At 38.5% G+C, this 13,579-nt stretch overlaps 2 protein-coding genes across 7 annotated transcripts in view; one reads left to right on the forward strand and one right to left on the reverse strand.

Annotated features, from left to right (window-relative positions):
• The first annotated feature begins 199 nt into the window (after window positions 1–199).
• nyx (nyctalopin) lies at window positions 200–5,609 on the forward strand. The gene is made up of 3 exons (XM_043248228.1): window positions 200–1,066; window positions 1,157–1,194; window positions 3,360–5,609. Exons 2-3 carry the CDS (start codon window positions 1,173–1,175, stop codon window positions 4,745–4,747), a joined length of 1,410 nt encoding a protein of 469 aa, XP_043104163.1. The 5' UTR covers window positions 200–1,066; window positions 1,157–1,172; the 3' UTR covers window positions 4,748–5,609.
• An 833-nt stretch (window positions 5,610–6,442) lies between these two features.
• LOC122351999 (peripheral plasma membrane protein CASK-like) overlaps window positions 6,443–13,579 on the reverse strand; it is a 96,485-nt gene continuing 89,348 nt past the window's right edge. For 5 of the 6 annotated variants that reach the window (XM_043249460.1, XM_043249459.1, XM_043249458.1 and 2 more), the window contains 5 exons: window positions 10,561–10,641; window positions 10,396–10,476; window positions 10,106–10,308; window positions 9,066–9,149; window positions 6,443–8,162 (listed from right to left, as the gene is read on the reverse strand). In XM_043249460.1, the coding sequence (XP_043105395.1) occupies window positions 7,986–8,162; window positions 9,066–9,149; window positions 10,106–10,308; window positions 10,396–10,476; window positions 10,561–10,641 (626 nt within the window). In that variant the 3' untranslated portion in view covers window positions 6,443–7,985. The remainder of the gene's footprint in view (window positions 8,163–9,065; window positions 9,150–10,105; window positions 10,309–10,395; window positions 10,477–10,560; window positions 10,642–13,579) is intronic. The other variant, XM_043249455.1, reaches the window with a different exon arrangement.

Genomic DNA, 13,579 nt, shown 5'->3' on the forward strand with positions numbered 1-13,579 from the left:
TTCAGTCAGATATTTTAAGGTGATCTAAACTCTGTGGAGTTGCTTGACCTTTAGATGATGCCAGTTTGTTTACAAAATAGACTTTCTTTCTTTCTTCAGTGTGTCTTGTCTTTTTTTTTTTTTTTTTTTTTTTTTTTTTTTTTTTTTTCTCTTCTGCTTATAGTGGGTGACACTGTTTGCTGGTGAATGATTCAAACTTTTTATTTCCACTATCAAAGTGATAACAGGCTAGCAGTAAAACACTAGACTGACAAAATTACTAGGAAAGATTAATCAAATTATTAAATGAAGCAATATTCATAAAATCGTAGGTAGTGCTTCACTTTATGAAATTACAAATTAAACACCCCAAAGCAGCAATTTTTTTTCACTGTCAAATATTATACATCTTACGTCTGGAGTTGTATGCATTTTTTTTTTAAGAAGGCGGGAATAATATACAGCAAGACTTTGGTACTTTTTATTTTTATTTTTTTTTATCGTAATTTTCAATAAATTGTTTGCCAATAATTCATATTAAACATGACACTGCTGTAGCCTGATGACTCCTGTTAGAAAGTGTTTGTTTTTTAATCTTCGATTTATAATGGCACGTTAGATTTATGTTTTTCTTTGCCAGCTGAAGCGTGACCTGTCGTGAATCCGAGGTGCTAGGAAGGTGTCTAATGAAAGGTGTTAAAATGCTTGCAGATGTTTCCTGAGACATTTACATTATGTTACAGTATCTCATGGCCACTGGTTTATATAAGGAGATTGCAGCCTGTAATCTGTATGTACTATTGAGGCCCTCCGGGTCATTTCTGCTCGCTTTGATTTCAGAGTACTGCTTTAAACACCTATAATCCCAGGATTTTTCTGCCATTAAGTGATGGCTTTCTGAAGGGGAGTGCTGATGTTAGTGGATGTGTGCACACATACAAACACAAAACCGAGCGATAGCACCTCTAATCCATTCATATTTTCACTCGTAGCGAAGCAGTAGAGACACGGTCATGGTGGGCAAACTTGTGGATGTACTTTTATTAGTTGTCAGTGCAGGAGAAACATTTCTAAACATGCTTGACAGGTGAGTAGGTGTTTAATGGAATTGAATATAATTTTCTGTCTTCGGTTTGTTAATAAGATGTTCAAAAAATGTCTTTTTAAACATCCACAGCTGAAAGGAACCAGTGATGTGTTCCGTCATTATTGCTGGTAAGTTCATGGATTTTTGCCGTTTTCTTTCTTGGTGTGTTTTGTGTAAGAGTAGTTGATGCAAGTCAACTGATCACAATGATTTTGAGAACATCGTTTCAGGAGCGCACTGTAACCACGCTTTAATATACGGATTCTCCACTGGTACAAATTGAAGGAAACAAACGAGACCTAGCGTGTTTTGTGTAATCTCTAATCTGCCCTTTCTTAATCACCATCATTTTGGTGTGCAGAGCAGATGCAGGACAGAGGGAGGCCACACATTAAATTATTCTTCCAGTCTCTGTGCTCTCTGTAATCTTCCCATAACTGCTGGGAGAATGAGCACGACTCATTTGCAAAGTGATTGCTTATGCTGCATGACTAGCGTTTTGTTTCTGTATAATTATAACGGAGTCCTGGAAGTTCTATCTCAAAGTTCATGAAAGGCTGTTTGTGTCAAGTAAAAATTAGCATTGCTGTGCAATTTAGACCGTGTAGTTCTAGTGTGGTATTCGGTACAGATTCATCAGTGTGTCTGTTTACAGTTCAGTCTAATTAATTATTTCTTCAAATACGAAAATATCAATACTGCTATAATGAAAAGATTTCAAATAAAAAAAAAAATTCAGCATGAAGACTTTTTACACCAGCATTTAGTTTAGCATTCAGTTACTTATTGTCTTGCACATTGTATGCATGTCTTTTAGTTAGTTTAAACTGGTGTCTGAAAACCTACAATCTTTACTCCTCCTTATGCCATTACAGTTATATATTTGCAGTTATGTTCCCTGAGGTTAACCATAATTGCAAGGTCTAGCAACTAGCATAACAGAAGTCTTAACTAGTGTAAGTAATCTAAAAAGAATGCTTGCTTGCTTAATTATTTTAAATTGGCTTTGGTAATATTTAAAACAGTATTTTTAAAAAGTATCTCCTAGGCAGCTGTTCAAATGTGAACGTTTACACCATGTTAAAAAAACATTCATGTGCATATTTATATTGAAGGGTATGTACAGTTTCCAGTAAGGGATAGGTTTGGGGGCGAGTGTCCTCATAACACATGGAAACACAATGTGCGTGTCTATGTGTTTAAAATATAGTTCACTTAAATCTGTCATTAGTTTTATATCATAAAACAATGTGACTGTTGGAATATCACATGCAATGTGGGACTCCCATGTTGTTTGAATGTTTCAGAACAACACTTAAAGAGTTACTCCACCCAAAATGAAAATTTTGTCATTAATCATTATTGATTGTCCCATTGACTTCTGGACCTCGACAGTTTTCACATGGCAAAGTATGAAAGACCACTGAAAATAATCCATCTGCCATCAGTGGTTCAATCTGTATTTCATGAAGCAGCGAGAATCTATTTTTTTATGCAAAGAAAATAAAAACAACAACTTTATTCAACGATTTGTGTCCTCTGTGTCTCCACGTCATCATAGCACCAGTTTGGAGAGTATGCGCATGCTCTTCTGTATGCGCTGCAACACAAGGACACGTTTTCTACGTGTTGTTTTTTTTTACATTTTGATTTGAACAAAAGCAGCTGAAACAGAACTGCATACGCTGTTTGCTTCAAGTGGATCTCCAAAATAAGGATGACAAATTGTTGAATAAAGTTTTTTTTTCTTTGAGTACAAAAAGTATTCTAATCGCTTTCTAAAATTCAGACTGAGCCACTGATGGCAGATGGGCCAGTTTTGATGATGTCTTTCATTATCTTCTGGACCCTGACAGTGGAAGTACTTGGAAGTCAATAGGACGGTCACAAGCATCCTGGTTTTCATCTAAAATATCTTTAATTGTGTTCTGAGGACGACAAAGTTTTTACGGGTTTGGGATGACTTGTGGGTAAGTGATAGACAAAATTGTTGGGCTGGAGTATCCCTTTAATGAATATACTGACAAGATGACAATTTGTCTGGTTGCATATTGTGGTTAAATGGCACACTAACACAAGGTTCATCAAACTTGATCCTGGTTCATCAAACGATGTCCTGCGGAGTTTAGCTTCAACTTGCCTCAACACACCTGCCTGGAAGATTCAAGTATACCTTATGAGACCTTGATTAGCTGCTTCAGGTGTGTTTGAGCAGCGCTGGAGCTAAACTCTGCAGGATACCGGCCCTCCAGGACCGTACTTGGCTCTAACACATCTTTTCCTTTCTCTCCAGTGTACTTCCTCCTCCTCCTCCTCCCTCATGCCCTGGCCCTGTGGGCGTGCACACGCTCTTGCCCTCCCAGCTGCACATGTACCCAGGAGAAGAGCTGCAGCGTCCTGTGTGACCACGTCAATATGATGGACCTGCCTAAAGAGTTCCCCTGCGAGGCATCCTCCATCAACCTGGACAAGAACAGCATCAAGTTTCTGTCGGAGCGAGCCTTTGGCACCCTGCCTTCGCTCAAGACGCTCTCGCTCAACCACAACAACATCTCCTTCATCACACCAGGAGCGTTTAAAGGGCTGCCCAACTTGTTGGAGCTCAAATTAGCCCACAACGAGTACATCCGCTACCTGCACACCCGCACCTTCACGGCACTCAAGCGCTTGGTTCGTCTGGACCTCTCCGACTGCAACTTGTTCAGCATGCCAGACCGCATCTTCATAGAGCAAATCTCCCTGAAGGAGCTGTTGTGCTTCCAAAACAACTTTCGACGTGTTCCCGGTGCCATACGCGGGATGGAAAACCTCACTCACGTTTACTTGGAGCGCAACAAGATCGAAGCGGTGGCCTACAACTCTTTGTTGGGCCTAACCAACCTCAAGTACCTGAACTTACAGGAAAATCGCATAAATGTGATACACGACGAGGCCTTCAAAGATCTAGTGCGTCTGGAGAACTTCTACCTGAACGATAATCTGTTGGTTGACCTTCCCCAGAAGGCTTTCAAGGGCCTAAGCAACTTAAAAATGTTGAATCTTGGAGGGAACATGTTGACCAATGTCTCCAAAACATGGTTTAGTGACCTGGTGGAGCTGGAGGTGCTGTACCTAGACCGAAACCGGCTGTCCTATATAGAAGAGGGCGCCTTTGAGAACTTGACAAGCCTCATCACCCTGCACCTCAACAGCAATAATCTGACATCTCTGCCCTTCTCTGTCTTCCAGCCCATCTATTTCATCGGCCGCCTGTATCTTTTTCGAAACCCTTGGGAGTGTACCTGTGACCTGGAGTGGTTGAGAGAGTGGATGGAGAGTTATAAGTTGGTGAGGGACATTCCGTGTGCATCTCCGTCTTCTGTGGCCGGTTTGGACCTAAGTGAAGTTGTCTATGCCCACCTGAATGGCACCTGTCTGGATCCCCCGGAGCTCAACCTGACCACGTCTCTTCCCGAGTATTCCACCATGGAGAACAAGTTCAACAGCCTCATCTCCAAACTTCTACAGCAGGAACTGAGGGAGGAGATGGTCAACGTCACAGATGGTCTGAGGAACGGCACGCAGCAGGACCCCGCCGAGAGTCAGGTTTCTTCTGGACTTGGACTGTTTGGAGCTCCTCAAACTGTGTTTCTTCTTGTGATTCTTTTTCAAGTCCAGATCGACTGTATTAATGCCTCTTGAGAGTCTGATGAATAGCGAAAGGGATTGAAGCCCATCCAAAAGTGGAAGTAATTTTCCAGCATGGGAAATGTTTAGGTTTGGGAGCCGTGATGAAACGTTTGATCTATCTCACCATGAGCAGTGGGTTTTCTCATGTTGAAAATGAAGTTCTGGCAGATATCACTGAGTTGGAAATGATCATTTCTTAATATGAATGGAAAATGGCCTTGAAGGAAAAAACAGCATGTTTCAAGCAAATAAGACTGTGAAGGACTTTTTCTTTTGCCAGTGCAAAGGATTGATTCAAGTATAACCGAAGTTCATTTTGTGAGAACTGCGACTAGTGGCGTGAATGTTTTTCTATCATTTTGATCTAGATTTGGTTTAAAACATCTTAATAACGCATCTATAGTATGAATACATTTGTACATGTTCTGTTGCGTAACTTTGTAACATTTGTTGTGTAGGAGATTTATCCGATAAAGCTTCTCGCTATCATTTCAACAGATGGCATAACACATTGTCCTCTTTTGTTTGGTTCATTGAACTGGGCAAGTTTCCAGTTCTGGAAAATGCATTAGTCCTCCGTAAAGCTTAAGTGCACTCGGTAATGTAAGCTGCTTCATATTGTAACCCAATGGATTGGCTTTATCATGGTATTTCACTGTTATGATCATACATCTACACAGAGCACAACATGCACAGAAGGATGATGTCATACCCTGAGACAGCAGCTTCTGAGCTACTTAATATATAAGATTTGTAGGAGACCTCGTAATTGTGCTGATTTTTGCTTAGGTGTAATCGAGATACTTTGAATAAACGAAGATCATTACATAAATACTGATTAAAATGACTCCCAGGTGCAAAATTTTGAAAGTGTGCTGCTAAATCACTGATGTGTTTGTTAAACATCACAGTGCAAGTCTGGCAGCATTAGGGGCTTTGACTACAATAACTATGTGTTTAGAATCAAGTCTAAATGTAAAGATAAACTTGCATTTAGAAATGTTATACTCCCATGGTACTGCAGTTGTCAATAATACAACCCTTCAGGCTATTCACTTAACCAAATAAATAATGGTACAATATTTTTTTTCTAGAGTAAAAGTCCGATTTTCTTCCCGCTATGGCCTCTGTATCTGTGCCAATCAGGGTTCTGGAGGTAAAATGTGTCATTCGTCTGTATATTTCATCAACTGGGAAAGTAGAATTTGAACTCGATGTACTGTGTTCTTGATTATGACACAGTTTGTTAGTGAGCAGGAGAAAACTCAAGACAGCATACACCGACCCTGCTGGAGGAAGGTGATGCCAAGTGCCCTTTAGTTGTGCCTTCTTGGATTACAACATAAATAAATCCTGCTTCTTATATATATATATATATATATATATATATATATATATATATATATATATATATATATATATATGAACGTTTATATTTATATGAGAGTACCAGAATACACTAGTGTACAGTTTTTTTTATTTTATTTTTATTTTATTCAGCAAGGATGCATTAAATTTTGACAGTAATGACATTCATAGTGTCACAAAAATATTTATATTTAAGATTAACTGTTCTTCTGAGTTTTCGGTTCGTTAACGTATACACAAAAATGCTGATATTTTTACATTGATAATATTGCTAATCTTTATCATCAAATCTAAAGAAATATTTAACGTTTAAAAGTATTAAAATAAAGCTACTTTAAATTGTAATATTTCACATATTTATTTTAATGACATAAATGCAGCCTTGGTGAATGTAAGAGACTTCACTTAAAGTGAACGTTTACACATGCAGCAGCACCCTAGCTTTCAGTTTCTATTGCATACAGAAATACTTCAGACACACAGCACCACCGGTCAGACAAACACACACACTATGCATCACTCTCAGACACATAACTGGGCACTGATCCCGACTGCAGTCACGCAGAGCCGAGCGGGCAGGACCTGACCTACCACAGCTGCTGGGAAAAATCCGGAAAAACAAAACGGCAAATGAGGAACCAAAAGTTTTCCATTGGCCCATCTCCGCCAACTCGCATAGAGAGGCAGAGCGAAAGAGCTGGACGAGCAACACAGAGCAGAAGACACAGAGGACATCTTCACCACATAAAAGGAAATATATTTAAAAAGGAAAAAAAAAAACACGCTCATACCGAAGAACTGCTCTGTCATCGGTAGAGCCATTTACACAGGGCAGTTTGAGTAAACAGTTTGTCATGTACAGAATCATTCAGATGAACAGACGTGTTGTCTTTTCGCCTCGCAGACGCACCTCTACTTCAAACAACTGCACGGAATAAAAATGAGATTTCTGATTCGACATTAATACTCTCAAACGACATTTCATCCTGAACCCCTTAGTCTTACAACAAATAAAAATTTAGACCATTTACAAACACATTTTACTACATGATTGGTAAAAATAAACTGTTTACAAAGTTGCCAAAATGCAAGGGATGTGCATAGGTCTTTTTTTTTTTTTTTTTTTCTCTCTCTCTCGTCTCTTCGTCACCGGCTCCACCTGTTTGAATGTGTTCATCCAGAAGAATGGAATGTTTTCTGCTGTGGGTGACGGTCTGAACACAGCTAACACTGACAGCATGGACGCCCGTGAATGTTCACATGCATGAGATCTCATTCAAATCTCTAAAACATTTATGTACGTCTTTAGAGAGACAGTATCCACGTGTAAATGAGGGTGAAATGGGGAAAAACAAGGCAAAAAAAACAAAAAAAACCCCCCCGAAACGAAACGGCTGAAAGCTGAATCGCAGGGTTGTGCTAAAGCAGCTGGGCTCTGCCGCATGGATAATGTGGGATTATGTATGATGGCTGAGTTAATGGACGGCTGGACAGATGGAATACCGCACTTTCAGTCTGGTGCAAACAGAAAAATGTGCCGAAAAACTACAAAAATATTCCTTTCAGGAAAATGCGCCATGTAGGATACTGTCTCTTTAAATCAAACGTCTACAAAATGTTGCCTCCTAGCTATATAGACATGACAATATTTAGTAATTTATTTTATTGATTTTTTTTCATTAATACAACACTACGTCTAGGTAGTTTGTGAAGGGCCAAGACTGGGCTCACTGCAGGTACATCGATGTTGTTGTTAAACGTCAGAGGTGGGTTTCTGTTTGCATCATGGGAAAGTTGCAAGTTTTTTTCCTTCTTGCAGAGATGCACCGCAGAGTGTGAGGTTATGAAGGGTGTAAGGTTACAGGTTGATGGGTTTGTTGTTTTAGTAGACCCAGGACACTGGAACCCACTGGGCCGTGGTGCAAACCAGGTCTATGGCTTCCTCCAGGAGCCGAATAGTCTCGTCAATCTCATTATTTATGATGGTTTGGTCAAAATAGTGTGCATATGTCTTCTGGAGGATCTCAGACTCCTTCTGCAGCCTCTGTAATGACTCGTCCTGCAACGTGAAAGAAGAAGAGTAAGTAAAAGACAAGACGAGAGGGGAAAAAAGGAACTTTCGAAAAAACGATGTGCCTGTGTAAGACAATTTCATTTATGATCCCGAAAATATAAACGAAGGATGGGAGAGGTAGGTACTAGTGGAAGGATGGTACTAGTGTATATGGGTAGTTGACGTATCAATGTGTCGTCCTATGGTGTGATCAAAAAACTTACCAATTTTTTATTTAATTAATCATGTTATTTAGGTAATTCTCATGTTATTTGTGTTTTTCCCCTACATTTTTGATACGTCACACTATAGGTCACAGCCCAATTTTTATTGGTCAACTACCCATATATATATATATATATATATATATATATATATATATATATATATATATATATATATATATATATATATATAATATAGTTTAGGGTCAATTTCCTCAAAAGTTTAGGGTCATCCTTGTTGAAAAAAAAATGTAATTTCTTTAAAAAAACTGAATGAAATGAATTAAAAATGTTTTAACTAAAATTAAAACATTTTAAACTAATACTGAACCCAAACTTTTAAATGGTAAAAAGTACTAAGACGTAGATCAGGGTATTTTTAAAATAGTCATCTGTCCAATTGGCCTCAGTCATAAAGGTCATAAACAAACTTTTTTGGGTAGAGCTTTGTAGGTGCTAGGATTTAATTGACTTCCTGTTATACTCACAGGCAGCTTCCTGCACCATCTGGGAAGCTGAGTAGGATGTGAGTAAAGGTAGAAGAAATTAAAAAAACATGCCAAAAAGGTGCATGCAAAAATAAAGAAAGAGTGGCTAGAGAAAGGTGTAGCTGAATGAAAGAAGGAAGAGAAGTCAGGCAGAGTGATCTGACATGCCGTGGTGTATGGAGAACTCCTGATCTCACCTCGTTCATGCCGGGAGTGATGGTCGGTGCAGCAATGAAAACCACATAGGGCGCAAATTCAGCTGTCCGTAAAACCTTCAGTGCCTGAGAACATTTGAACACAAGACTCAGTTATTGCAGTACATTTCCTATGCCACATCAGCGTTTTAATATATTTGAGATATGGTGTTAAATGCAATCACTTATGTCAGCTTTCTTTTAGCACACTATCACAATTTTGAACAATTTCACTGAGCTGAGCATATTGCTTGTTAAACCAAAAACTATTGAAAATATCAATACAGATTAAATATCTAAAGCACTATGAAGCTGACAGTGTAAAATATATCTTAATTCATTCTAAGCAATGGCTAACTGACTTTAAAGTGCCACTATTATGGATTTTTGAAAAGAGTTTTCACGCAGTGTCTAACACTCTAAGTGAATGAAAGTAACCTGCAAAGATTTAAATCTGAAAGTTATTGTCTCTCAAAAAAAGGAGTCGACTCTGAATTATTGAAAAGTCTAGTTTTTCTGTTTTTCCGGGTCCCAAGCCGTTTCATGTTGACTACTGCCCGCCCACTTTTTTTTTGGTCTTTTTGCATTGTTTCAGAATGAAAACGCTAATTCATTCTTTGCCACTAGGCGCCTCTCTTGAAGTGTTAAAAACTCACAAACACTGCTTTAAATTAAATCGACCAATCACTGGAAGAGTTTTGAAAAATGAATTGTTAAACAGATCATTTGAGAGTCGTTGGATATTATAAGAAAGTGAAAGTTACTTGATTTTGCCTGCATGACAACCTGTAGTTTGAGACTCTCAAAACCAAGATATAAACCTTTTTATAACCCACAATAGGGATACTTTAAGCCTCCCCATCATAGTTTTCTTTGCATAAACAATAAAGTTATAATAAATTTTACGCTCTTCAACTTAAGCAGAAAATATTTCGTATGCAATGCCAAAGCTGCATAGCAGGAAAGACCTACAAAGTTAATGTTCAACTGTCTTTGTCTCTCATGAATAAGTAACCATAGGCAGAGGGCAGTTAAAGGTTCACCTGTGGCTCTACATCCAGTATGGCTACGAGTCCCTGCTCATGAATCTTGCGTATCGTCTCCAACCGCGTGCCATACATGGCGTCCTCGTGGCTGCCGTATTCCAGGTAATCGTTGTTGGAGATGTCCTGCATCATTTGGTCGTGGGATACAAAGAAATAATTCTTGCCGTTCTCTTCGTCTTTCTTTGGAGGTCTGGTTGTGTCTTTTGGGGCAGAAATGAGTTTGAGGTTATCGCCTGAGCAATCGTGTGGACTGTTAGAGGCAGTAGTGATTTGGGAATGTTTCTTACGTGGAATGGGATAAGCAAATCTGTCTGGGTGTTTGGTGATGAGTGTGTTCTTGATGTGTCTTCGGCCAACACCGTGAGCACCTGCCAGTCGACAACAAACCACACACGTAAGAGACAACTAACAAAAGGTAAGATGTGGGTTTAAACCGAGATCTACATACGCACCTAGTAAAACTAATGTTTTTCTCTTGAATGCCGGCAACTTCACTACTTCCTCATACGTGACCAGATCTAGTTGATCAAACACTAAAACAAAAAACACAAGATTGTTATTTAATGGTAGGGAGGGATTGATCTTAAATAAAAACAGGTTGTTGTCATTAGACTCAAAAAAAGAAAAAAGAAAAAGTGGAATCTTACAATGGAAAAGGGGGACATTTTTGGGTTTGTTCTCTGTTTTCATTGGGACTATGAGGACTCTGCATGTGTTTTGGCTGCTTATGTAATGGTCAGGGCCTGATGGGGGATTTGATACTGTGTCTTACTGACATTCAATCTTCACTGCAGCAGAGTGGCTTCATGTATCAGTGTGTTCAAATGCAGCACAGAAGCCGAGCTGAGAAAACACATCCCAGCCGCTCACACTTGGCATTTCTGCATTTCCAAACTTGTCACAGATGTCAAACCTGGAGATATGCATGTACATATCCTTTATTTTTACATTACCACTGCCATCATCTGATGCACAGTTAATCTTTAAAGGCTTACTCCAGCCCAAAATGTACATTTTGTCATTAATCAAATTTCAAACCCACCTTTCGGAAAACATTTTAAGATATTTTGGATAAAAAGCGGGAGTCGCATTGACTGCCAAGTAATGAAAACTGTCAATGTTCAAAAAAGTCTGACAGACTTTGTCAAAACAGAACATCTCCCATCGGTGGATCAATCTCTATTTTATGAAGCAATGAGAATACTTTTTGTACGCAAAGAAAATATGGTGCTAAGGAGAGGCAGAGAAACAGAGGAGATGAAATGTTTGAATAAGTCATTAGTTTTATTTTTCTTCCGTACAAAGTATTCCCATTGCTTCATAAAATATAGATCGAACCACTGATGACAGATGGACTATTGTTTGTTTTTTTCATACTTTACTGGATCCATGACTGTGTAATTTACATGACATGTCATCGAGTCAAAAGTCTCCTGGTTTTCATTAAAAACATCTTACATATTAAAGGATTGGTATGACATGGGGGTAAGATTTTAATTTTAGGGAAGGAGTAACCCTTTAAAAACATTACAAATTTAATAACACTTGTTAACACTGTATATTATAGCGTAACTATCCTTAAATTTACTTGTAGCATTTAAGTTGTTTAATTTTACAGTTTTGTGTTTTTTGGAATCTATAAGATTTTTTTAATACATTTTTTAAATAAGTCTTACATTCATCAAGGCTGCATTTATTTGTATAAAATACAGTAAAACAGTATCATTGTGAAAATGATCATTTAAAAAGACTGCTTTCTATTTTATCAGCCAGTACTTCAGAAATCTTTTTAATATATCTCACTGACCCCTAACTTTTGAACAGAAGTGTATTTAACTGACATCATTTATAGTGAATGTGCAGAGGAGAATTGAGAGTTACATCTGAGATGAAGATTATCAATTATTATTTCAGTCATCACACAAAGCCAAGATTGTTGCATGGACTGCTTCTGTAGTTCTATAGTTTTGCCGTTTTTTTTAGACACTAAAAAAGCAGAACGAAAATCCTGCCCATTATCAAAAGACACCCGTTTATTTTCACAGTCAGATGCCGTCACTAGTAATGCTATCATAAAAATGAGAAAACATCTGATGGGCTAAAATAATGATTTCTCAGAAATACGACTGCGTTGAAGGACAAAGTATCATTCAGTGCTATTGTAAACTTCCACAAAACTATATCACTAAGCCACAGTATTTCGGTTGCATAATGAGTAGAACTGGCTGCAGTGTGTATGCGGGGGAGACGGCATTGGTGTGTGCAGGAGACGGTGAGCTGACTTGGCAGTGGGAAACGTGAGCCATCTGTGTCATTTCCACGTGAAATGTGATTCCAGCACTCATCTACGTCTCTGAATAGATGCCTTAAATGATTCATGCACCTCTTTCTCATGACCTTGAGTATGCAGCTCTATACATGTAGGATGTTTAATGGATCTGCACACACAGAAGCCTCATGTTGTGTTGTGGATCAGGTGCACAGGGTTCAGAGAATACAGACTTAAAAACAAACTGAGAAACAAACTAAAAAAAACCTAAGCACAAGACAACAAAATAAACCACCAATACCGCACAAACATTAAAACACACACTCAGAAAGATCTGTTCTGTTGATTGAGAAACATGGAGGCTCCTAATAGGCAAAGATGGTTTCAGGATTAAGAACATCACCACAACAAGGGCGCCGAGTGAGACACAGACAGACAGAGAAAGAGAGAATTAAGCACAAAGGCTGTATGCCACAGCAACACAGTTACTTACATGCACAGAGGCCATTGGAAGATAGACAGCATGTAAAATGGACAGGGGAGGGGGGTCATTGAGATATGGCTCAGTTAACAGAACATCAGTAAACAAACACAACAACAAGCACGCCCAAAGCTGTGATGTTCGAAGCACAGAGACATGATGGCCATCCGTGAGCTCGGGCTGCTCTAGATGGGGCACTTTCAGAGCGTGCGAGACGTCGCTGCTCTGAACAATGAAACATGCCTCTGACATTCACAGCAATGCACTTGCATATCAAGGCTGGAATCTGAAAGCTGCAATTAAAGTGTGAAATTAAGAGGTTTTCCTGATAATCTGCCATGGTATTATAATTTACGGTCACAGTATGAGTAATGTTCTATTACAGCAATGCTATACATTATGACATATGCAGACATATATATATATATATATATATATATATATATATATATATATATATATATATATATATATATATATATATATATATAATCAAGTGGTAATAACCTATTCTTAGATAATCCACTGAATTCAACTAAACTTGTAACACAAACCCAAAGATCAAACTACTCTTAACAAATGGCACTGACAGTCATGTCTACCAGAGTTTAAACAAAGCAAAATCTCTACTTGCTGACACAACTCCACCATTGCTCTGAACAATTATAGCTCTCCTTCCTATATGGTTACTAGAGGGTGGTTTCTTACCTGTACACCACCA

The sequence above is a fragment of the Puntigrus tetrazona genome, chromosome 9 (assembly GCF_018831695.1).
Source record: "Puntigrus tetrazona isolate hp1 chromosome 9, ASM1883169v1, whole genome shotgun sequence".
Lineage (NCBI taxonomy): Eukaryota > Metazoa > Chordata > Actinopteri > Cypriniformes > Cyprinidae > Puntigrus > Puntigrus tetrazona.

Bases quoted from the DNA above. Each gene is read 5' to 3' on its own strand.
- nyx (XM_043248228.1), top strand. From the start codon at position 1,173: ATGTGTTCCGTCATTATTGCTG. The intron at 1,195-3,359 runs GTAAGTTCATGG...CTTTCTCTCCAG, and splicing joins GTGTTCCGTCATTATTGCTG to TGTACTTCCTCCTCCTCCTC.